General features: G+C 40.6%; 1 protein-coding gene across 6 annotated transcripts in view; it reads left to right on the top strand.

The window, feature by feature from the left end:
• The window catches only part of FLT1 (fms related receptor tyrosine kinase 1), a 139,844-nt gene that overhangs the window by 77,359 nt on the left and 36,983 nt on the right, over positions 1-25,502 (top strand). For 4 of the 6 annotated variants that reach the window (XM_038376518.2, XM_038376510.2, XM_043504358.1 and 1 more), the window contains 4 exons: positions 7,441-7,549; positions 13,236-13,526; positions 18,755-18,901; positions 20,687-20,818. In XM_038376518.2, coding sequence (XP_038232446.1) covers positions 7,441-7,549; positions 13,236-13,526; positions 18,755-18,901; positions 20,687-20,818 — 679 coding nt within the window. Of the gene's footprint in view, positions 1-7,440; positions 7,550-13,235; positions 13,527-13,675; positions 16,635-18,754; positions 18,902-20,686; positions 20,819-25,502 lie in introns of those variants that run through there. The other 2 variants (XM_043504359.1, XM_038376531.2) reach the window with 2 other exon arrangements.

Raw genomic sequence — 25,502 nt, 5'->3', positions numbered from 1 at the left:
AAAAGGACACTAAGAGCACTTAGAAGTTAGGAAATGCCAGAGTTCAGGCCATTTGTGCAACCTTAATTCAGCCCCCTGGTGTGTATTATGCATTATGATGCGGTCTTCAATTACATGATCACATACTAGTTTTTCTGACAGGACTCCTGCCTCATGGGGTGGGATGAGGATGACTCAGGAATTTGTAGTGAAGGAGACTCTTGTTTGTAAGGCCCCTGCCTCTTTTGCTGCAGAAGTTGGAAGGTCTGTCGGGAATGAGGCAGAGGGTCCCAGAAGGAGAAGGGATGGTCTCATGGTGAAAGCGGTTGAATGATGCCTTAGAGAAATGGATTCTGTCCTTTCCTCTACCACAAAATTTCTACGTGATGCTAGTCAGGTCACTTAAACTAAATTTTCCCAGGTGGCCACTAATTGTGTGTTCCTCATTTGCTGGGTGCCTGATGAGATCCTGCTGTCTGATCTGCAGAAGTGCTGAGTGCTTGCAGCTGTGATGAAGTCAACGTGAGCTGTATTTTGGACATAGACAGTGCTACTTAATGCTAAGTACTCTGATAAATCAGCTCCTCAGCATCTCAAATTGGGCACCCAAAATTACTGGCTACTTTGAATCTTAAACTCTCAGTGCCTCAGTTCCCCATGTGTGAAGTGGGGATAATACCACCCCCTTATCCAGGGGATTTGTGAAAATTAATTCAAGTTTGTGAAGTTCTCAAATATTATAGTGATGCGTGCCAGAGAAAAGCCCATGAGGAAATGAGTGATTCTGTTTTTGTACCAGGATTGAATAATGAGCAGTAAATAAGGCATGGGGGCCACAAATTGAACAATGAGGAGAAAACAAACTATTGAATAACTGCTCATTAAGTGAGCATTGTGCACTGAACGACGCAGGGCTCCTGTGGAAAAAATAGTATGTAATCATGTAATTAAAAGCTAAATCATAGTGCATATGTACAAGAGGGCCAAATTAAGGTTACACAGGAAACCTTAATTCTGGCATTTACTAATTTTGGCGTGTTTGGCTATGCAATATATGATATATATGATTTAGCGAGAATTAATACATGACCGTGTAGTGTGGTATGGTATGAAGGTTTTATCTATTTATCTATCCATCCAGCTACTTACATGGCCCTTATTATCTTAGTATCTGTGCACCTTATTGGCATACGTTTTGGATGGACGTATCATTTATGAGTGGCAAAGCCATTTGACTTCAGGATTTAGGATAAAATGCAAACTAAACACCCAAACGTAAAGGTTTTGCAAACCTAAAACTACTCTTGTTTTTGTCCCTCTTTAGTTTGATTGATGATACCATCTTTGGTCACAGATGTGTAGGTGCCATTACAGTTTGTGACGCTGCAGTGTAAAATACAAACACGTGCAGGACAGTAGTTTAATAAAAATGTGTTAAACACTTACGTACATTAGATAAATAATACATCACTTCGGAGAGTGTAATTAGGCTAATATTTTGAGAAGATAGGGATGGATCCTGTGTGTTATGACTTGTGGAGCCATAAATGTGTCTATATAAAGTCAATCCTAACAAATGAAACTATTTCTGATAGTTCACCCTCTATTTTGTTTCTTCTGGTTCACACCTAGCAAAGCAGTGGAGAATATGGGCAGTTTTAACCATGTGGTAGTCGTACTGATTTCAGTAAGACTGCTTCTATGCTCATAAGCTACTCATATGCTTAAGCTCTTCAGAGGATCTGGACCATGGTTTGTACTATTTACTGTAAGAGCATTACTGCAGGATTTTAATTTGCCTTATTTTCAATGTACTGCACATAATTTTTCTCTGGGGTGTCCATCCTCCTCAGTGCTACTAGAATTTGTTATCACTTTTAAAAGAATCACTTCAGAGGGGCATCCTGAGCAGGGCCTAGAGTTTGACAACATTAAAAAAAGCATGACTTGGCACATGCAGTTGCAGAGCTCTATCTGCCATCGGCTCCTTGACATCCCCTCCCTCCAGGTGCGACAGAGGCAGTGAGTCAAATGTTAATGTATTAACCAAATGGCATTGAATAAGAAGACCTTATGGGTGCATCCAGGAATACTTCATTGCTTGTACTACAGCTTCTTTAGAATCATTCAGGGCCAGTTCTACGGGTGGGCAAATAGGGCGGTTGTTTTCGGGCACCTTCTTTCAGGAGGCACTGTCTCACCACTCGGGCGGCGGGGGGTGGGGTGGGGGACGCTGAAAATGTTTTCTGCCCTGGCCAGCAAAATGATTAGGGCTGCTCCTGCCACTGCTCTTTCAAGGGGATAATGTGTTCTGTTTGTAGTGCTGCAGAAGATACAGCTCTGCTTTATGAGCAACAAAGTCACCTGCCTTGACAGCATGAACTTAGGACAAAAAGGTTCCCCATAACTTTTGTCCACGTCTGGTTATTCAATTCAGAGATATTTCAGTAGGTATTTCTTATATTGAAAACAATGTTTGTTCTGAAGGTGAAGCATGTTGTCCAGATGTTTGACATAGATATCTCCTGCCAACAGGTGAAGCATATTAACTATGTAACATCATTGGCACAATTAAAACAACACAGTGATGTGCTCCAGTATTTCAATAAGGGTCTCTCACAATAAGGTCTCCCCCTCAGTGGAGGTGCATGTAAAGACCTTTTAGGAGGGAGGGAGGTATCTTCCCCAGGAAAATTGTCAAAATGCCAACCATTACCCTCTGGCTTCTCTGCCACCCATCTCAACAGTGTGAGTCCTTTGTACAGGCTATTACGCAAAATGGGACTCTAATGTAGAAACCGCCAGCATGAGGGGAGGAATCAACCTGTGCTTCCTCCTGCCTACAAAGATTTTGTCATCTCTCAATCAGTGTGCCTGCCGTCCTCATCCTCCTCCCCATCAGCCTCAGATATGGCCACCCACCATTTCAGCCTTCTCCTTGCTTTCAGGATCTCCTCTTCTCTCAGATGCTAGTGATGGCAGCAGCAATATGAGAAAAATCTCCCCAGCCTCTGACTTGGAAATGTGCCTTCCTTCTTAGAACTTAATACTTCAATTGGCCTTGGTTGGTTTGATACAAGATAAATGTTGGTGGAAGCTAGCAGATACCAGCCTTTACCCTGTCATAGCTAGTGTGGCATCCGACTGCTGTGTGTTGTCCTCTTGTGCAGTCAGCACTGCTCCGGCCAATTTCTAAACCTCTGAACGTTGCAGAGAATGTCAGATGCTGAAGGAGTTAGATGACATGAGGCCAATATCAAATGCTCTCTTGACGCTACACTATGAAGAAACCACAAAGCTCGGATAGGTCCCCAGGAAGCCTATTTTCTCAATATACACAAACCAAGACTAGCTATGTACACACTGCTTTTTGAGAGTTTTCAGACAGCTTTCACAAGCCAGAGCACAGTGTGCGCCATTAGAAGACTCATAGACAATATATTAAAGGGATACGATCTTATTCCTTATACACTACAAGTACCTAAGGCAATAACTGAGGTAATACTATATACATATCTAAAGGAGTGCACAGGCCTCTGTCCAGGTATAATTAATATATCCAAGTCTGATGGAGTAAGAAAACTCATGCTTTAGAAGAAATTTCCCTTTTAAAACTGAGACCTGATTGTGTCAGACAAAGTATTGGATGATAAAATTAATTCCCACAAACTAGGCGAATTGCAGAAGAAGTATTTACCATATAGGCCTCAGGCTCAGGAATAATACACTATGGGCTTCAGTCTAATAAAATAAATATCAGATACCAGTAGAGTCAGAGACCAAGGCCTGCTTCTCCCCTGCCAGGTACTTTGTGTAATTGTTTACATCTATGCAAAATGGATATGAAGTAATATCAAGTGATATGGCCTTGGTGAGCCCATTGCTGGAATTCTGCTCCCAGCTCTAATGTCTACACATTTAAAAATTAGAGAGGGTTCAAAGAAGAGCCACAAAAAGAATTCAAGGGCTGGAAAACATACACTATCATGAGAGACTTAAAGAGCTCAGCCGATTTAATTTGTCTAAAGGAAATTTAAGAGGCAACTTGATCTGTAAGTACCTATGCAGAGAGACAATATCTGATATTATTGGGCACCTTTCATCTAGCAGGAAAATGGCTGAAAGGCCAAGTTAGAAATAATATAATTGGAAATAAGATGTAACTTTTTAACAGTGAAGGCAATTGACCATTGGAACAACTTACCCAGGGAAGAGGTACATTTGCCACCACTTCTAGTCTTTTAATCAAGATTGGATGTCTTTTTGAAACAGATGATCTAGTTCAGCCGCAAGTTATTGAGCCTGAAAGTGTTGGCTTGTGTAGCAGGGAAAATAATTCCCCCCCTCCACTGCAGGAATCACTGGGTGAAACTAGAAGGCCCGTGCTATCCCAGAGGATGGACTAGAGGATCATAGATGCCCCACCTGGCCTCAGTTATCTGTAACTCTATAATTTGCTAGTGCAGAGTGTGAATTTATGTTCATGTCACAGACACATAACCTGGCTAGAATTTCCCCTGGCTGGACACTCACCAGACTCAGGTTTCAGAGTAGCAGCCGTGTTAGTCTGTATCCACAAAAAGAAAAGGAGGACTTGTGGCACCTTAGAGACTAACAAATTTATTTGAGCATAAGCTTTCGTGAGCTACAGCTCACTCAGTGCTTAACTTATACTAAAAGAGGTGCCGGGCTCAAGCAATTTTTTACATTCATAACTGATTCAGCAAACCCAGAGGTGCCGGGACTATGAACTGCCAAGCCCTGGCACAAATTAAGCACTGAACCGACTGTTGTGTTGGGGGCCCACTTCAGTGAGCCCCATGTGGTTTAAGCCTCTTGAGAGTGAGCAAAGTCCAGACACTGCTCCTGGCTGGGGTTTCTGGGCACACACTTGGAATCAGATCCTCTGTCTAGCTCCCCTTCTGAAAGCTGAGACTCAGTGAGCCAATTGCCTAGCTCCTGGGAACAGTCCTGACCCCTCAGACTCCCCCATAGCTTAAACACACCCAGAACTCCACCTTGTGGGTGCTGTGGGTTTACAGCTTCACTCTTCAGGAGCACATGAGAGTGCAAGCCAACAGAGACACACAGTCAGACTTCCAAACATGATTACTCTGACTTAGCATGAAAGATACACAGATCTAGGCAAAATAACAAACACATCTGTATGCATTATCCTGCCTCAGTTTCCTCTCTTCTCTTTGGTCTTGGGGAGAAGTCCTCTGTGATGTTCAGGAGCCTTCTCCTGCAGCTCATGGCTTCTCAAAATCAAGTAGTTCATCTCTCTCTATTTAACTTAGCGGCCTCTGACCTTGACTGGTCTCACAGTTAAACAGGACCCCTCTGCCTGTCTCCCCGCCCCGCCAAGCATGCTTTTCTCTCCTGCAAAAAGCTTCCTATGTGTCTCTGAGTCCCTTGAGTTTTTATGACCCCCTCCGAACACCTTTTTTTTTTGTTCTGTTGCTGGGATTTTCCGCTTCCCTGCCCTGCAGACAGGTTGGAGGAGCTAGCTTCTCTCAGCTTCAGCCAACCCACTCTCCCAAAGTGTTTTCACTTGAATACAGCTATGAAAGTTTAATGACTGACAATTGTCCCTGGTCTGCCAGGCCCTATCACCAAATGCTGGATTCCCCAGTCACAGAGGCATTCCCTGATACAACAATTTCATAATAACCACTTCATAACATCAACCAGAATTCATAAGCTGAACAAACAGACCCCCCAAATCATCACAGTTCATAAACATTGTTTTTAGCATGTTTGACCAGCACTTAGTGAGGAGATGTAGAAGGTCACTATGCCAGTAAGGAGCAATGTTGTTGATCTGGACTCATGACTCTAGTTACAGATAGAATGAACAGAAGAAAATATTAACTGCACTACAATTATTTTTGAAGGTTTATGAAAATAGCTTAAAAAACCTCAAACATGTCAATCAACATAGATGTATCTTTTCTCATTGTTGCCTATCACACAACTCTACCAATAACGCCAGCTCAACATGCCTTTATCTGCTTTTCTTAGAACCATCGCCATGCTCTTATCCATGCCATTCCCTTCAAGGTGGCATGAAAAAATGAATGCCCTTCCTGAACCACTCTGCAGTCCCATTGCTCTGTCTGCATTAAAATTTCTTCTCAAAACCTACTTCTACCATGATGTCTGTGCAAAATAAACTAAGAATGGTTGGGTTGACGGACAACTGGGGAGCAAAACTGAATTATCAGTATGTGATCAGCCATGACCATTGTACCTATTTTCCCTACCCATTGTCTGTTTATCCTTTTAAATTTTGAGCCTATATATATATATACATATATATATATATGTACAGCACCATGCCCACACTCTTTGGATAGCACCATGTTTCATATTAATTAATAATAATAAATAACAGAAATTAATACTACCACCAAGCATTATTCGGGGAATCCCCTTCACCAAAATCTCTATCTTAGGTACTTCTAGAGCCCCCACTAACCTGGTATCTTAACATCTCTCAAACTTCAATGCATTTATCCTCATAATACCCCTGTGAGGCAGGGAAGTACTGTTAGTCCTGTTTTACAGATGGGGAACTGAAACCCAGAGGCTAAAAGACTTGCCCCAGGTCATACAGAAGGTCTGTGGTGGAACAGAGCCTTGAATCCAGGTCTCCCATGGGCTAGACCAGTGCCCTAAGCACTAGACCATTCTTCCACCACTATGCATGGCATTCCCTTGTGTAGGCATCAGTGTAACGTTTTTCTCTAAAGCAATGTTAGATGTTATTGTGCCATGCCCTTCAACTATCTGCTCGAACAAATTATATCACCTCAGGAAAACATTCAGTGTGCTAGGCCTTCTAAGATGGTGTGATCAGTATAGCGGAATAGAGGCATAGATCATCAAAGCAGAGTTTTGACTGCTACTATATTAACTGTATTAAAACTGAAATCCAAAAGGAAAAAATGTGAAAAAGGAAGAGGTGAGTAAGTTCTGTCCAGCCCCTGCCCTCATTCACATAGCAGTTACAAGAAAGAATGAAAGATGCCACAAACTCATCTGTTATGAAATGGAGCTCCATTTTTCCAGTATTATCCAAACAAATAAGGCGTTCCTCACCTACTCCCTTTGTTGACTGACTGACCCACGGGCAGACTCCTAGGGTAGAGCACGCTATGCCATACCTCATGTTTTATAACCTGTTGTTATTACATCAGCAGCATGAGATAAATCACCCTGAAAGGCACATGCAAAGATTTGGGTTGTAGTGATTCTGATAATGGAGCGGTCTCCTGGGCAGCTAGTTTCCTGTTATTTTTCCATCATTGCCAGAGCCTGACATGGTGACACCTCCTACTAATCACCACTGAATGAATGGAGCAACTGAATCATATTAATGTCAACAGGAACTTTTTAAAAAAGGGTTCAAACAATTTCTTAATCTAACATGAGCTAAAACTATTCTTGCTTTCACAGACTGCTAGCATTCTGGCTGTAGCCGAAGCCAAATCTTCTGGAATCTACAGCTGCGTGGCTTCCAATAAAATAGGAAATGTTGAAAGAAACATTAGCTTTTATGTAACAGGTAAGGTACAATCCATTCAGTAACTAAACACCCACCCTGGTCAGAATGTTGCATTTGTTAGGATGTCATGTGGTTTACACTTCCCCTAGGTGTGATACTTGCTGGAGGCAGATGTTAACCAATGTAATATTTTTCACTGCTTCTGTGGCGGGTTTTGACAGGACTGCTAAAATTTGGCTGCTAAAAATGGGATTAGCAGTACAGGGTGATGAATAACAGTGATCCGTTATCAGCTTTCTAATGGAGATGCAAATTGCTCATGAAAATAATGGTCTCTTGCAATGACTTTTTTCCAGTGCAGTCGGCACATGTGTAATGTTACTTTATAATTTGGGAAACCCCTCTCAGGCAGCATCAGGTGTGCTCACATTATGTATCAGCTTCTGCCAGCTATGGCCCTGAGCATGCAGCAGGTACCCTGCAAGCAGAACTCTCTAGCTGCCCGGCGCCCCATTGAAGTCAATGCAATTCAGCACAGGCATAGGGATCTGCCTACCTCAGGGACACATTGCAGGACCAGGGCCGGTGGATCACAATTGACCATCTTTTTGCAGGTGTATCTCCCATTGACACCAATGAGTATTTTGTCCACAGATGATAGGACCCAATGCATTCTACTGTCCCCTTCTGAGGAAGAAACCATTGTATAATATAGGCTCATATCTGGCAAAGGCTTAAACATGTGTTTAACTATGTATGTGAGTAATTCTAATGACTTCAATGGCATAAAGTCAAGCATGTGCATAAGTCTTTGCAGGAACAGGACTTTAAGGAGTAAATGCTGTGACTTCAAGAGCTAAGGAAATAAATGGGAATTCACTAATAGCCAGTACACAATTTATCAACCATCACGTAGCACGGTCATGTTGCAAAGGAGCCACCTTCTGGTTGAAGGTTTTGTGTTGGCTGTGGCACGATGCATTTACCAACTGTGGACTCACAGGATGCGAGGCTTACATTAATGGTCCCGTATAGTCTTGAAAAAGATCCTGGTGAAAGAAAATGAGACTTAATAATTTAATAGGAGATATTTTAGAAACCACAGGCCAATCTATCTTTAATACTAAAAATACTAGAAATGAGAAACCTGCCATAAGCTCACAGCTGAAAAGGGGATACATTTTCAATTAAGCATGTTTTGTTGTTGTTCTTGCTCTAATTTTGTAATCTGTTTTGTTGTTGATCTGTTGCCTGTCATTCTGATTAATGAAAATAATGCTGGTACTATGGTGCCCCTCCCCGTTTTTTGAATTAAATTTTACACTTTTTGAAATGTTCTGACCAACGGTAATAATACACTCCCACATTTAGGAACTGTTGGTTGTCTGTAAATATAGAAGTTCAGTAATAAAACACCAGAACTAGTCATTGAAATATGAACATAGATAAGTGACATAAGGTGAGGTTATTTGTAAAATATGAAAAAGGAAAATATTTACTTGTTCTATTAATAGATATGGCAGGAGTATTTGCTGACTAAGAGTTCTAGAATCATAATTTTTTTGTTCGCTTTCAAGCATTAAATTGTGTACATTTCCTTGAAAGCTAAAACCTTTACTCAAACAATGAAGCTAATCTGTCTGGGTTGTTGTCTGTACATATGTCACATAGAGACTTTACACACAACATAGGACAGTGAATAGGAACAGTTTAATCATCAGTCAGTGTACTGGGTACTTGCTCTTTCAATGTGCAAGACATTGAGTTGTGTGCTCTAGCCCTATTTCTTTAGGCACCTAATGCTCTGTGTAAGACCCTGAAGCCAAGTGAAGAAGGTCTTTTGGTGCCATAATACCTGCCTGTTTAACATCTTCAGTTGCTCTCCCACCTAACTGTCTGATACTAGAGCATGATGACGTACATCGTTATATTTCAGGATATGAATTGATTCTTAGCTGGGCGCAGAAAAATCATAGAAATGTAGGACTGGAAGATACCTCGATAAGCCATCCAGTCCAGTCCCCTGCACAGAGGCAGGACTAAGTGTTATCTAGACCTTCTCTGACAGGTGTTTGTCTAACCTTATTCTTAAAAACCTCCAGTGATGGAGAGTCCACAATCTCCCTAGGAAATTTGTCCAGTGCTTAACTACCTTGACTGATAGAAAGTTTTTCCTAATATCTGACCGAACTCTCCCTTGATGCAATTTACTTTTTGTCCTGTCCTCACCCTCCTTTTTATAACAATCTTTTATGTACTTGAAGACTATTTCATGTCCCTCCTTAGTCTTCACTTCTCCAGGCTAAACCCATTTTTTTCAGTCTTTCTTTGTAGATCATGTTTTCTAGACCTTTAATTGTTTTTGTTGGTCTCCTTTGGACTTTCTCCAGTTTGTCCACATCTTTCCCAAAGTGTGGTGCCCACAACTGGATACAGTACTTCTATTGAGACCTCATCATTGCTGAGTAGAGTGGAAGAATTATTTTTTATGTCTTGTTTACAATACTCCTGCAAATACATCCCAGGATGGTGTTCACCTTTTTTTTTGGCAACAGTGTTACATTGTTGACTCATATTTAGTTTGTGATCCACTATAATCCCCAGATCCCTTTCTGCAGTACTCCTTCTTAGGCAGTCATTTCCCATTTTGTATTTTTGCAACTGATTATTCCTTCTTAAGTGTAGTCCTTTGTATTTCTCCTTACTGAATTTCATCCTATTTGTTTCAAACCATTTCTCCAGTTTGTGAAAATCACTTTGAACTCCAGTCCTGTCCTCCAAAGTGCTTGCAACCCCTCCCAGCTTAGTATTGTCCTCAAACTTTGTAGGTGTATTCTCTATCCAAATTATTTATGAAGATATTGAATGGAACCTAACCCACTCCATGATACCATACTTTACCTGGTAGAATGTATAATGGCATAGAGGGTGAATAGCTATGACTTTCCCCTGAAGGCTTTGGTTTTGGCATCCATTCAGAAATGGAATATTGGAGTGGTTGGTTTACTGTTGTCTGGAAATTGTTCATGGTTTCACTGGTAGCACCCTTTTTATGTGGGGTAGTGAGACTGATATAAACTCAGCTTTTAAATCAGTTTTTAAAAATGTTGTATTTGTCCTTTGGACTCCTGGTGTGTTGTGAGACTTGAGCTGTGTGACCTATAAACACCTGTTTGTCTACTGACATCTGGTTGCTTTAATTAAACTCGACTTGTTGCTATCTGCTGTTGGCACATTTAAAAGGGGCTTGTTCTTCTTTCCCTGGCTTACAGCGCATCTAATTTGAAAGACCAAAAATATTCATTTGGATTCACACATTACTCTAGCAAGTACGCCCTTTCAGGCTGAGACCGTTGTTCTCGTCAGGTAGCATTTTATACTTCAAGGCAACTGAGAGACTTTTTTTTTGGTGTCTGTTGAAAAGAGCACTTGAGGAAAAAATGACAGTCCAAAAAATGCTGATGGTGTGAACAGACAGACAGGACACTGAAAAGGATTTCCTTCTAATGTATTCCAAACAGATACTTCAGGGCCAGGGTGACTGCCAGAGGTTTCTTTGGTTTTTGTGGGTGGGGCTGGGAGGCTGTTCTCACTTAGCTCTGACTTACACAAAGACTGAAAGTGAGACATGAAAATATCCAGAGAAGGAGAACATGAATGCTTGTAGAGTCAGAAGCTGCCCGCCACAGCAAGGGAGGGCAGAAAGGACAATGAACACGGCGAAAAGCTCAAGCATAGTCTAAGCAGACAATAGCTCCCTCTCCAATATGCCCCTTATTTTGAATTACTGTGTGGGTCAATCCTTGTCTTTTAGGTAGCAAGAAACCCTGCACTAGAGCAATGGGAAGAATTGGGGGTGAGAGGGGCAGTTTCTTTATATGACATGCTCCTTTCTGACAGTGGCTGAAATAGCAGTTAGAAAGTTAGCAGATGCTAAGGGCTGGAATTGGGGGGCTGGAACTGGGGGTCCTGGGGGTGCTTCCACAGACGCTGGCTTGAAGTGGTTTACATTATATACAGGTTTACAGTTTGGTTCAATGCCGCTCAGTACCCCCACTATAAAAATTGTTCCAGCACCCCGGGGCTGCTCCTGACAGCACTTACCTCCATGGGTTCTACTTCCTACAGAGAGGGATGGGGGGGCACAAGGGAGCACAGGTAAGGAGCTGGAGATGAACACATGGGGTCAAACCCTCATGTTTATTATTGTAGAGCCCTTGGTATTTCTGAGGTTGGAGTTTAATTCCCATGTGTATCTTTGGGAGATTTATGAGTGGTGCAACTTTACACCCCTCTCTTGAGGGAAGTGTGATTTGGTGAATCTGATAGAAGTGAATCTGATATGCCCTTGAATAGCTTTTCCTTCCTATGGGCCAATCAAGAGCAGAGACCCTTTTAGGCTTTGTTTCAATGTGTTTTTAAATGTGCATCTTTGCCTTAGTCCATCAAATAACCGTAGGCAGGTATCTTATGCAGAGAAAATATGGAGTGTTCCCTCCTAAAAGACTTCCGGCTCATTGATACTGGGGCAGTCTTGAGAGTAATTCCTATGTGCCAAATTACACTGTACTAGGCCCCTCCCCCTGAATCTGTCCCTTCCCCTACTTTTGGGGATGTTTTGCTGGCACACAGCAGGCCCATGGGTGTGTTTGCAATTACTGAGGGTGAGACAGGAATGGCTCTGCCTTATCTCCCTGGTTTCCCAATGTCACTAGACGTGTTTTATTTTGAGATTCCTGATGGTGCTTGGCAAAGATAAACAAAATCTTCCATCAGGAAACCTGGGAGCTATTTCCACAGGAAGCTTCAAATCACTAAAGTAAATAAAACTCTTTTACATTATTCCAGCCATGTTACTTAGCTCACCTCAGGCTGTTAGATTTCGTGCTAGGTGTCATATATTAGGAGTTCGGAGTCTTTAAACAAGTTATTTGACTGGAATCTAGTGAATTTTGCTTTTGTCCTCAAATTTGTTTTTTTTTTAAAGTGTTTTTCTTCACTGGTTACCTCTAGAAAATGTCCCAAATGTGACACCATAAAGTAGCTATAGCTATGTTATTCTGAGGACACATTATCCTTTTATGTTAAAAATAGGTCATCTCCCACTGAGTCTCACGGTCCTCCTTGATTTAGTCTTAAGAGTTTTGCTTGGCTTTTTCTAGCCTTTACTGAGCATTGACATTTTCATGGCAAAAAAATTAAAAGAATTCCAGGTGGATACTTTGCTATTTCTTGACACACTGGGTCAAATTCAGAGCTGGCATAAGGTGGTGCAGTAACGCAAGTGAGCCAGATAGTATGCCTTGGGCAAAAGTTGGGCCCAGAGAAGTTGCTGCACCTCCTTACAGCAGGTTTGATTATGGCCTAATGTTTTAAAACAAACCAGTTACCTCCAAGGTAAGTTTGGCTCTCAAGAGCTCTTGATTTACATTGGTTTTGCTGAGATCTAAATCTGGTCTCACTTAATCCTGGGGAAAGCAAAGAAGTTGCAGCAGTTGCTAGTCAGCACCAAATATGATCGCTTTATAGTGGGGGCTGCGTTACCATGGGTCCCAATTTAAATATTTAAATTTGGGCTCCATCGCCACGCCCAAGCTATATGCGAATCCGCGCTATAGCAATGCGTGCTCTAGCGAGGGTCCACTGTATTAGCTGAAGGATCTTCAGGCTAACAGGAAAATAGAAATAAGTTTAATTTTGACCCATGATTTTCCTATAAACTAAAAGTGTTCTTGATTTTTAACAGATGTGCCAAATGGATTTCATATTAATTTAGAAAAAATGCCCATTGAAGGAGAGAACCTGATATTGTCCTGTTCAGTCAACAAATTCCTGTACAAAGACATTGCTTGGATTTTGCCAAGGACAGTTAACAATCAAACAAAAGCAAAAAAGCATATCATTAAGGAATACTCCACTACCCTCATTCTCACCATCAAGAATGTCTCCCTGGAACACTCAGGCACCTATGCCTGCAGAGCAAGGAACATATACTCGGGGGAAGAAGTGCTTCAAAAGAAAGACGTTACAATTAGAGGTGAGCACTGCAACAAAAAGGCTGTTTACTCTCGGATCCTCAAATTTAAAAGCACAAGGAATGATTGTACAACACAAAACAATGTAAAACATTAAAGGACTCATTAAAAAGTCACAGTTGTCTCATATCATCTTGATTTTTTATTACAGTTGCTACCTTTCAGGCTCTGAGGTGGTGCACCTCCAAAAATGGGTATGGACATAGGAGGAGTAGCGAAACAAAAGCATAACACATGGGCTTCCAGTTCAGTTCAGACGGGTGTGTTCTGCTTTGGCAAAGCTGGTGGAAGTTGGGGTTTGGAAGATCCCCTGTACTGCATTGTGTATGTTATGTTGTTGTGTCCGTTGCTGCCTCCTACTGAGTGATAATGAAAACTTTGGACCAGTTTTATCTTCCACTTTGGTATCGGCCTCTTCGAAAGTCAAAGCTGCATAAACTGATTAACTTTATAAACTGCTGGTTTTGGTCAACAATGGACATTTAATAAGTTAATTTTAATGTGTGGAATGAGCACAATTCAGTTTGAGATTGACTGGACTCTACATTTTTATTTCAGTCGGATTTTGGTGGATTTATAAATATTACCTGCTGAGCAAGTTCTAATGCTTATTTATTTGAATAATTTTCTATGCTAAGTACATTAATCTTATGAAGTATCTCCTCGAGGAAGGCCTTGTGGATGCAGGAAAGAAATAAAAATGTTGATATAATGCACAGACCTATCTTATCATTTTTAATAATGAGGATTTAAAAACTGACAGAGATGAACCCTGTTTCTCCAAATAAATCCAGGTCAATTTCCTGTTGCTGTGTTGGTCAGTTTTAAAGTTAATTACTGCACTACCAAAAAAGACCTGTGGACATCAGCAAGAGTTCTGTGGCAGCCATGAGGATAAAGGACTTTGTAATGTTATAATTATCTCATTAAAGTAGAAGTGCTACACTCATTCCATTGACAAGGCTAAAGCCATCACAGTGAAATGTTTAATACATTCCTCCAAATTTAAATTTAAAATTAAGGCCATTAAAAAAATCCCTTCCTTTTGGTATGCAGATGACAATAGGATTTATTATGGGGATTAAGAAATGGCCAAACTACTGAAGGAGAATTAAGGGTAATCTAAACTTCCTTTTAAGCATTTCCTTTTTTTATGATTTCACTACGAGGTGTTTCTGTGTATTATAAATTCAGTATACGGAAGAAGTTACTATTTTTAATAGATCTGATAACTTTATTTTTTTACAATATGTAGCATTTATAATTTTTGTTTCATTTATGATTGATCATTTATATAGGATTTACATAAACCATAACAAAACAAGCCTTAGTGACCAAAATAGCCACTGCAAAGGAACAAAGTGGCTGTGCTTCTAAAATAGAGGGTGACAACATGACAACTCCTTGTGCTTGGGAACTCACCAGACTGTTTCCTCCTTTAGGTATTGGGACTGTGTCCCACGGCCAAACTTGTCTTTCACGTGGGAATTGCTTTTGTCAAGTGTGAAAGGGTAAACAATAGCGTTTCCCCATCATGCCAGCTTCACGGAGCCTAAAATGCTTAGAAAACAATTAGTAACCTGGAAATTGTCAGAGTAAAGAAAAGAATAATCATTTAGATCTTGAAATGTCACCTACAGCCTTCTTGTGTACAGTAGCTCTTTTGTTCATTATTAGCATGATGGTTCCCAGAAACAATGTGTTCTTGCAAAGAAATTTGTGTCTCTTTCTTTCTCTTTTTTTTTTTAAATATGCTTAAAAAGCAAGTGAAATGATAATGGTAATTACTTTTAAAATGGGGCAAGCTTGTTTTGTTGTGACAATGCAGGTGTCCCTCTTTATGGGGCTGCACTTGAGAAAACATTGGATGGCCCGGTGGACTGCAATGACAGGACTTTATGTATTTTTAATGGAATTGGAAGCCAGAGTGTGGTAGCTTGTAGAAGTCAGTTGCTGGCAGCAACCAGGTGATATGAGCCTGGGTCACAAACTGATGTCGTGATTAGAAACTGTCCATGTGTGGAACTGTTAAGTGATGATGTATACCACATTGCCCAACGGGACATCTTGATAGCCACTTCCTAGTATGGTGTTGGCCAAGGCTCTGAACAGCTATGATGCTGTACAATGCTATGTTAGTGCCTGAGCATAGCTGCCAGTGTTGGAAGGCATGGAAGAACCTCAGTGAAACTGTTTGAGAAAAAGGGTTCTGCATTTGATGGTGAGATAAAGTTATTGTCAGTGCTGATCTCATCAGATTAAACTGAAGAATCATGTCAATTTCTGGCTGTTTCTCTAACTCCCTCTGAGTAGCATATTACTTAGAAAGAATAATTATGTAATTTAAATTTATATTCCTTTTTTAAAAACAAGTGTTAAAATGCAACTGTGTATTTATATTTTCAAACTGGTTAATAAAAAAGGAACATTACGTGTACTAAGGTAAAAGTATGTGAAATGAAAAGTTATACAAAAAGTGCTAACAACTTTCCATGTTTTCCCTATTGCCAAGGATTGGTTTTGCAATAGGGATTTTGCTTTCCCACGGCCACAGTGTCACTTTGAGTCATTGTAGTCTGAAGTCATATGGCCATGCTCTACCTTCAGTGACACCCCCATGTAACTCCACTGGGCCAAATTCTGCCTACAGTGAGGTTCCCCAGGCGTAATTGAGGGCAGAACTGGTCTATCAGCCCATGTTTATGACCTCACAGAGAGACATGATGGCTATGATGCTAATGTGCAACATTCAGCATTAGGGGTAAGATTTTTCAAAAGCGCTGAGCAGTGACTTCACTCTGCTCCTACTGAAGACAATGGGAGCGTTACCTGACTTCAGTGGGAGCACAGTTAGGCCAACACTGAGTGCTTTTGAAAATCCCATCCTATGGCTTCACTCCAGCATCAACCAGAGAAGCAGGTGGTCTGGGAGAGAGAAAAATCTCTTGTTTTAACCACGTCCTTGAAAACCCACCAACTGCAGCAAAGAAATTATTAAAAATATGTGAATGGTAACTGGCTCAAAGTTTTAAGCAAGAAAGTTTTGCTCACTATGAAAACCCGTCTTTAGTGTATGGATATAAACAAATTAAAATTAATCAGAAATAACTTACAGAATGTGTGATTTGCCTTTGTTCTGTCATCCTGTCACACTTCATTTTGAATGAGTTGGTTGTGTTGTTCTGTGGGGATTATTTATAAATACAAAACTTGGACCAAGTGACTTAAATCTGTCAGCTTTTGTATGTGAACATATTTTCAAACAATACATCTTCATAGACAGCTTATTTTGCCAAAATGGAACCATAATGTAAATGTCCAGGATCCATAGCTGAAAAGCGAGCAAGCTTGTTGGATGGGAGAAATCATTGTTGATGTTAATACCAATGCATATAGATTTGATGAAGAATGTACATCTAAACTTCACTCACTGGAATTGTTGTTTGTTGATAAGAACAGACTATTTGTTACACTATAAACACATAAGTTAATGGTCATTGCCCCAAGGAATGTACATTCTAGCTTGGGCATAGACAAAAAAATCAGACACAGATGGTTCATAGGTATGTTGGAATTGATTTCAGGGGATAAAAGTCTAGCAGAGGTCATTCATTTCAGAAATTCGAAAAGCTTTTAGTGCTTTTGGGTTTATACACATTATATAAATGGACTAAAAACTAGTGTGAAATGTATTGGAGAGTTTTTAATCATGTCAGGTAGTTGGATCAAAGTGGAAATGGAAAGACCTGTTGGATCATGAAGTCCACCCTCCTGAAAGATTAGCATATAATGTTCCCAACAAAGGATGTGTCAGATATTAAACTGATGCTGTACTTGATTTTAGCATATAGATATATGTCGCTGTAAAAAAGTGAACCCTAATCTTGGAAGTGTCCTTGCAGAGAGAGATTGCAGCATCAACCAGTTCCTGCAGGAACTGGGAATTCAAGGAAATCTGCAATGCAGTGCAGGATTGTGCAGGAATGCACTGCACTCTACAGGACCAAAGTGCAAAAGAGATAATATAAGAAGTTGCAAATGTGGTAGAAAAGTTGTTGCTGTATAATCACCATCATTTCTGGAGCTATCCTCCTGATCTTGGTCATAACAGCTTTCAACTTTGTGCAAGAAGGAAGGGGGAAATGGATTGGTTTGGAGATGGGGAGGAAAACAACATCAGGATTGTCTGCTTGCTTTGGGTGCCCAGGGATGACATAATATTGTGCTTGTTGAACTTTTGAATTTTTTTCTTATTGTTGGTTGGGTGATGTGCATGCTGGACAGGATCAGAACATGCCGAAGTGTGCTTCCAAAACACTAGCTAGAAAGTCATTGAACTCCATTTTATTTCATTCATTTGAAAGAATTTTAATCCATAAAAGTGGCTAATATAAGATAGGAATTATAGCCTGTTATATAGCACTGAACTCTGGAACCCATACTTCTGTCTCTGGGATCAGTGTTTTAGACACTTGCATTATGGGAGGGAATGTTGCATGGGGAAAATAGACACATTTCTCACAAATACAAGGACTATTTGTGTTTGGCTAGCTGTCATGTGGTTTTGCTAAGATTCCTTGAGTTCAGCTAAACACAAAAACCAAAGATATATGAAGACTTGGGCGTGTACAACTCAGTGATTCAGTGCTCACACTCTGGTTTTGAAGTATGATAGTTTACTCAATAGGTCTTACAATAAAGTTGATCTTCACAATGAGTAAACTATGTAAATTTTATTCATGCACAGACTAGTATTTATGCAACATGTAACTGTATAAAGCTATCACTAATTCAGGGATATTCTAACCTAAGGACCAGATCCCTTCAAACCTATTTAAAATCTTGCACTTCATAGTACATTTCTCCTGAAAATAGCAAAATCCTGAGATCGCAAAGAGTCTTTACTTTAGCTTGTAAGAGAATGAATGTAGAAAGCTTTGTCTTAACACAGCATCTGTTGTTGGATCATTTCCATTATGATCTGTACTATAACCAGTTACAACTGATGAAAGGAAATTATCTCAAAAGGAAAAGGCATCACTAAGCCACACTAAATATTCTTTCAAACAGGGGTAGTAAATAGGGAAAGTGTAAGCTTGGAATTTGGTAGAATGTCTCCAGAAAGCTCTGACATTTTAAAAGATCATTAATGACAATGCAGGAGATTATTTTAAGTATACACACACATGATTTCGGAATGTAATCATTGAACTCTCGTTTTATTTTGTAGCTCAGGAAGCACCATCCCTCCTGCGCAACCTCAGTGATCAGATCGTGAACACCAGCAATTCTGCTACTTTAGAATGTCAGGCTCAAGGCATCCCTGAGCCCCAGATATCCTGGTTTAAAAATCATGAAGAAATACAGCAAGAACCAGGTGAGAGCTGCAAACACCCTTTCCCCTCCTCACTCTGTTCTCTTATATCTGCTCTGTATCTGTTCGGCTATGTCTACACTACACAGCTTTTAGCGACAGGTCTGTCTTGCCACAGCTGTGACACTAAAAGTCGTGCAGTGTAGCCGTCATTTGTCGGCTGGCCCAAAAAACTTCCACCCCCAATGAGCGGCGTTTGCATTGTCGGCAGGACACACTGTTCACACTGGCGCATGTCACCAGCAAAACTTTCATCTTTCAGGGTTTTTAAAAAAAACAAACTCTGAAAGACAAACGTTTTGTTGTTCAATTGCAGTGTAGACATAGCCTTAGACACTTATGTCCCCGTTACCATAGTATCTGAGCACCTCACAACCTTTAATGTGTTCATCCTGACAACACCCCTGTGAGGTTGGGCAGAACTTTCCCCTCCCTCATTTTACAAGTGAGAGGACTGAGGCACAGAGAGGCTAAGTTACTTCTGCCCACGGTCACAGAGGAAATCCATGAGAGAGCAAGAATTTGAGCATGGGTCTCCCCAGGCTAGCACCCTAACCTCTGGACAGATCCAGTGTTGGGATATCAGAACACAATTGGAATTCATCTGCCTGTTGTAGGGGGATCCATTTGTCATGTAGCATTACATCCTATTATGAGACATCCAGGAGCTGTTACTTTGTTGGATTTAGATTTGCTTTTTTTGATATAACTAGAAAAGAGCTGGGGGAGGGGGCAGCTTAGAGCTGGATCGTCATTGCACTGGAGTTTGGGTTCAAGGCTCAGTTGGGGCTAAATATTCAGCTAAAATGGCACCAAAATCATGCAATCATATTCTTGGGAGACTTCAGCTTCAGTTGGTAGGAATCTCGGATGGGAGAAATATAATGAGATTTCAGCCATATCCTAACCAGAACTGGAAAATAGGGCTCCATTGGTTTTACATCTGATCTGTAACCAAAGTCATTCTGACAGGTTTGACTACAGGAATTGGAATTCAACCCCCAATCTCTTGTAGCAAAATCCAAGGAGGTTTGTGTTCAAGCTTCTGGCTTTGGCCATCTCTAATAATTTTGTAACGAACGTAAGCAACTGGAAAAGTCTTAGAACATTTACCAATAATAACCCCCAGACCACATTATGCTCTTGCAGCAACAAGACACCAAACCAGATATAGGACCCAATCCTGCAAACACTTAGTACTGAGCACATTGGTTACAATGAGACCAACATGAATACTCCCATTGACTACAGTAGAACTACTACCTGTGTGTTTAAAGTTAAGCACATTTAAGTAAAAAGAAAAGGAGGACTTGTGGCACCTTAGAGACTAACAAATTTATTTGAGCATAAGCTTTCGTGAGCTACAGCTTATGCTCAAATACATTTGTTAGTTTCTAAGGTGCCACAAGTACTCCTTTTCTTTTTGCGAATACAGACTAACATGGCTGCTACTCTGAAACCGCACATTTAAGTATTTGCCTGGATCGAGGTCTAAGCCAAGTACTAAGCATTACACCCAGAAATAAAGCACTTTCAAGATCACTGTCACAGAGGGAGCCTTCTTACTAACTTAAGTGCTGTACAAACACCAGTTTCCACCAGACCTCAGAACCTGTGAACACTTTGTAACTCTGAAACCAACACGCAAAATTAAGAACCCATCCCCCTCCCCAGGGTGTTATGTAATGTCTGGCTCATCCCTAATAATCAGAAGAGTATTGTTTTACAGAAAGAGTTTATTTGTTTATACTCCAGGTCCCACTTATTTAAAGATCTTTCACTCCACAGGAATAATTTTGGGACCAGGAAGCAAAATGCTGCTTATCGAAAGAGTCAAAGAGGAGGATGAAGGACTTTACCAGTGTATAGCCACCAACCTAAAAGGATCTGTGGAGAGTACAGCTTATGTCACTGTACAAGGTAAAGCATTGCATTAGATGGAAATGAGAAAAATCGCTCTAAGTTCTTGTTCTCTATTTGATCTACTTTTTCTCTTTTCCCCTCTTATTTTCTCTAAGTGGCTTATAAGTGGAGTTCTTGCTCTGACTAGGAAGGCAGGTAAGTGGCTTGTTGATCATGTTTCAGAGTAGCAACCGTGTTAGTCTGTATCCGCAAAAAGAAAAGGAGTACTTATGGCACCATAGAGACTAACAAATTTATTTGAGCATAAGCTTTCGTGAGCTACAGCTCACTTCATCAGATGCATGCAGTGGAAAATACAGTAGGGGATTTTATGTAAACAGAGAACATGAAACAATGGGTGTTACCATACACACTCTAAGGAGAGTGATCAGGTAAGGTGAGCTATTACCAGCAGGAGAGTGGGGGGAAGGGAGGGACCTTTTGTAGTGATAATCAAGGTTCATGTTCTCTATGTATATAAATCTCTCCACTGCATTTTCCACTGAATGCTTCCGATGAAGTGAGCTGTAGCTCACGAAAGCTTATGCTCAAATAAATTTGTTAGTCTCTAAGGTGCCCCATGTCCTCCTTTTCTTTTTGTTGATCATGTGTGATTTCTGAGTACAGCAGTTTGAAGAAAATCATAGTAAGGGGAATGCACCAGGTTGGAAAGGAAGCCAATGGGAAATGCTAACTCTGAATGTGTTTATAGTGACCTAAAAAGAGGAATTGCTTCAATCCAACAAAGAGTGGGCCAGGGAAGAAGATAAATGTAAATTTAGTGTAATAAAAAACACTACCCATTCATTTTCTCATTTCAGGCTACTATAAGCCAGAATGAGACATTTTTGATATTTTCCTTTTCTTGGTTTTAATATAAAATGAGCTGCTGTGTCCAAGCAGAAGAGTTTTCCAGTAAACACAAATACATCTTTCAAAGGTATTTACTATAGGAGCTAGGGGTTGTTATTGTTACTCCTTCTCAGGATACTCATGCTATTCATGTGAATGTCCAATCTTTTTTTTTTTAATTTTCTTGGCCTCAATGGTGCCTTGTGCAATGAGTTCCACAGGCAAATTGTGCATTGTGTGAACAAGTATTTTCTTTTATCAGATTTAAACTTGTCATTTTTCAACTTCATTGAATGTGCCCCATGCCATTAATTATTCTGTGCACTTTTGACACAACCTCTTTTCGCAACTCAACAGTCCCAAGCTTTTCAATCTCTCCCCATATGAGACATTTTAATTAGGCAAAATATTATTAGCTCCTTCAGGCAAAGACTGTCTCCCTGTGTGTTTGTACAGCTTGTAGCACAATAGAATCCCATCCCTGTTTGTTTGGGTACTGCAACAACACACACAATGTGAGAAAGAAATCAGGATTGAAATGTTCCATTTGCAAGTTCTTTGGCTTTCTTGGCACATTGGCAAGTTCATTGCTGTAAAAAGTCAGCAGTATCAACATGTATATATGAGCAGGGCTACATACAATAGAGGAAGGACTTGTTGCCAGGTATGTTTTGGGGAGTAATTTTAAATTTGTGTGGGCATTCTCAAAAAATGACTCATCTTAGAGTGCTTTCAGTTTAACATACCCGGCAGATTAGCTAATTTGTCTGGACAACGTAATGTTACCCTGTATTGATTATTGAATGTACTTGTATTTTGTTATTTACTGATAACATTTTGTGGGCTAGTTTCTGGGGAAGCAGTGTCTCCTTGTTGCTTGACCCAGGGGAGAAAGGGAGGATAGTGGATTCCTGTCTGGGTAAGTGTCCTTCATGGATGCTAGATAAAGCTTTTGGATGGTTCTGATAAAAAGCTTTAGCCAAGTAGAAATGAGGGCCAGTGAGTTAAAGACTCCCCAGCACTAATGTCTGGAAAAGGAAAGAGACAAATCATTTAATCAGCGCCCCCAAAAACCATGCTCAGGGAGAAGGCATCCCCACCCTGTCTCTCCCACCCTCATGAAATCTCTGTGGTCTCAGCAAGGGGACAATGGTCAAATGAAGAGTGATCCCTGCCATCATCCCCAAGCAGCTCATCATCCCCTGAACCAGTGTCCCTCTTCCGAGGGACATGGAACTGTAGCCATTCACCCAGCTTTGACTCTGGACGGTCGAGAGCCAGGCTCATCTCCAGTTTTTACTGCATTCTCAAAAATGCACAGTGTACAATTTCTGCCAGTATTACAAAAAATACTGACGTTTTTGATCTGCATACAGTAGCTCGCCAAGTACAGTAGAGCATATGAAAGAAAGCTGGGCAAGTGCCTCGTGTCCAGGGCTATGTTTAACAGACTGGAAAAGTGGTTTGTAAAATAACCAGGAAGGAAACTGTCTGCTCTTTTTATTTCCTTTGAAAAAGTTCTTATACTTACAGATAATACAATGTGTTATTTTTGTATCAGAAAGGGAAGAATGGACTGTGGAATCCAAGAGGGTTCTTTAAATAATCACAGTCCTTGTTTAGTTTGGAAGCCACACATGTAGGACAGTATATGGAAGAGATGTAGCCAAAAAATGTCACTATAAGCCATCAAATCACCTTCAGCTTAAGAACGGAATGGGAAATAATAGAATGAATACAGATAGCAAATCAGAGTGAGGAACCTACACATGGACAAAAAGATCCTATTAAATGATGCAGAAGGTTTTCAGTGGATGTTTGCTGTGGAAAGAGTACATGTGAGCTACTTATTGCAGCTTGCACTTAGGGGTCAGTTCAGCCACTTGTCACACTGCTCAGACCTCCAGCTGGAGAACCGTTTAATAAGGTCCTCTCACTGAAGTTTGGCTCTGCATGTTTATGTACACTGCAGAGGGGCGTGTCTCAGTTAAGTAGCTAGTTTATGAAGGAGTAGGATGATGTAAAAAGGGGTCTAGGTGTAAAAGGAGGAGCTAGTTTTACAATTTATACCAAATTAAATTCAGGCTTCCACCCAAATAAATAAACAATAATGTATCTTGGTTTAAAGCTGCCTTTGGACAGCTTTATGTGACTGTCAGAGATATGACAAAGGAATTATGAATTGTGCTAGACTTTATTCAGCTGGACTGAACTCATGACAATAGTTTGCTACTTACTTATACATTTTGTATATTGACAAACACGTTATAGTAGCTTGTGCAAAGGGGCCCAATCCAACACTCACTGGAGTCAATGGGAGTGTTTCCCCAACTTTAATGGGAGGTGAAACTTAGACTCTAACATTTTGTTTATGTGGCTATGAAATAAACTGTCTCTCTGAGTGTATGGTGGGTGGTCATTAGTTTAATTCCATGCTGCCTTGGACTGTTGTCTCATCAGACTGCCCAAGCTAAGCAGGAATAGATCAGATCAGTGCATGGATGAAAAAGCCTTGGGAGCTGCTGGCAATGTACTGGTGTTTCTGGTTGAACCAGTGACACCGTGTGGCATTCACCATACTGTACTCATGGATGTGCTGTCTTGCAGACGAGAAATAAAATAGTCAGGATGAGAAGTGAAACTGACGTCCTAACTACCTGTGGTCACTACAGGCTGTGACTTCTTCACAAGAGCAGAAAGAAAAGGAGTACTTGTGGCACCTTAGAGACTAACAAATATATTTGAGCATAAGCTTTCGTGAGCTACAGCTCACTTCATCGGTGAAAGCTTATGCTCAAATAAATACAGACTAACATGGCTGCTACTCTGAAACCTGTCACAAGAGCAGGGTTCTTAAATCTGCTACTTGAGCTGAATCCCAGCATGGATAATGATATTCTACTGACCTAAATTGTCCTTGCAGTTTCAAATGGACACACTATCCTTCTTCACTTCACTCCTTAACAATTGCATAGCATACTGTAGTGGTGAAAAAGCTGCTGCATTCCACCAGAACTGGTTTCATGTCAGCTTGTGGGTGCCGTGATTTCTGTGTTAAGGAATGGTGGCAGACATTCTTTCCCCTCCAGCTGCTGCTGAATAAATATCAGAAACTGTTCCTTGTCACCTGCACAGGCACTGAGTCACGTTCACAGGATAAACAAGAATATGGATGTGTAAATACACAGTCTGGAGAAGGTCCTGTGTTATGTTAGAGGACAATCTAGCTGTATTAGTCTGCAGCTCAAAGCACATTTGTCATAACAACATTATAAAGGAAAGCATCATTTGCGTTGCATTTGAAAGGGAGTTGTTTTTTTAAGTACTCACGCCTGAGAGAAATTAATCACATTCCAGGGTTTGGAAAAATAAATGCCTTGAATCTCAGTTTGTAGTTATATTCATATTTTTTATTTTGCTAGAATTTACTTCCATAGCTCCAATAGGGACAAGCCTAAGGAATCTTTTAAATATTGGACATGAGCAGGAATCTGATTATCACCTTCACAATTCCTGCATAGCAGACTTGTCACTGCTGCAGAAAACAATTCAAACGCTGAACAAAGTTCTGCAGACTTGCTTAAAACAAGGCACCACATACTCCTTGGTTACCCCATCGGCCCACCAGTGAGACATCACTCCTTCCTCTTTCAATTGTCAGGAATGGTGCCAAGCTTTGACACTGCTGCAAGTGTGGCCAGCAAAAAAGAGTGAACTCATGTTCAGAATGCTGTGCCGTGTTGCCTGTCTCTCGGTCTGAAAGCTGTGCACTTGAGTCTGAATTGTGAGAGTATCACAATAAGGGGCAGAGCGTGGGTTTTTGTGTTTGCTACCAATAAGGAAGTGTATT

Source organism: Dermochelys coriacea, chromosome 1 (genome assembly GCF_009764565.3).
Source record: "Dermochelys coriacea isolate rDerCor1 chromosome 1, rDerCor1.pri.v4, whole genome shotgun sequence".
NCBI lineage: Eukaryota > Metazoa > Chordata > Testudines > Dermochelyidae > Dermochelys > Dermochelys coriacea.
This window is presented reverse-complemented; position numbering and strand designations above follow the sequence as displayed.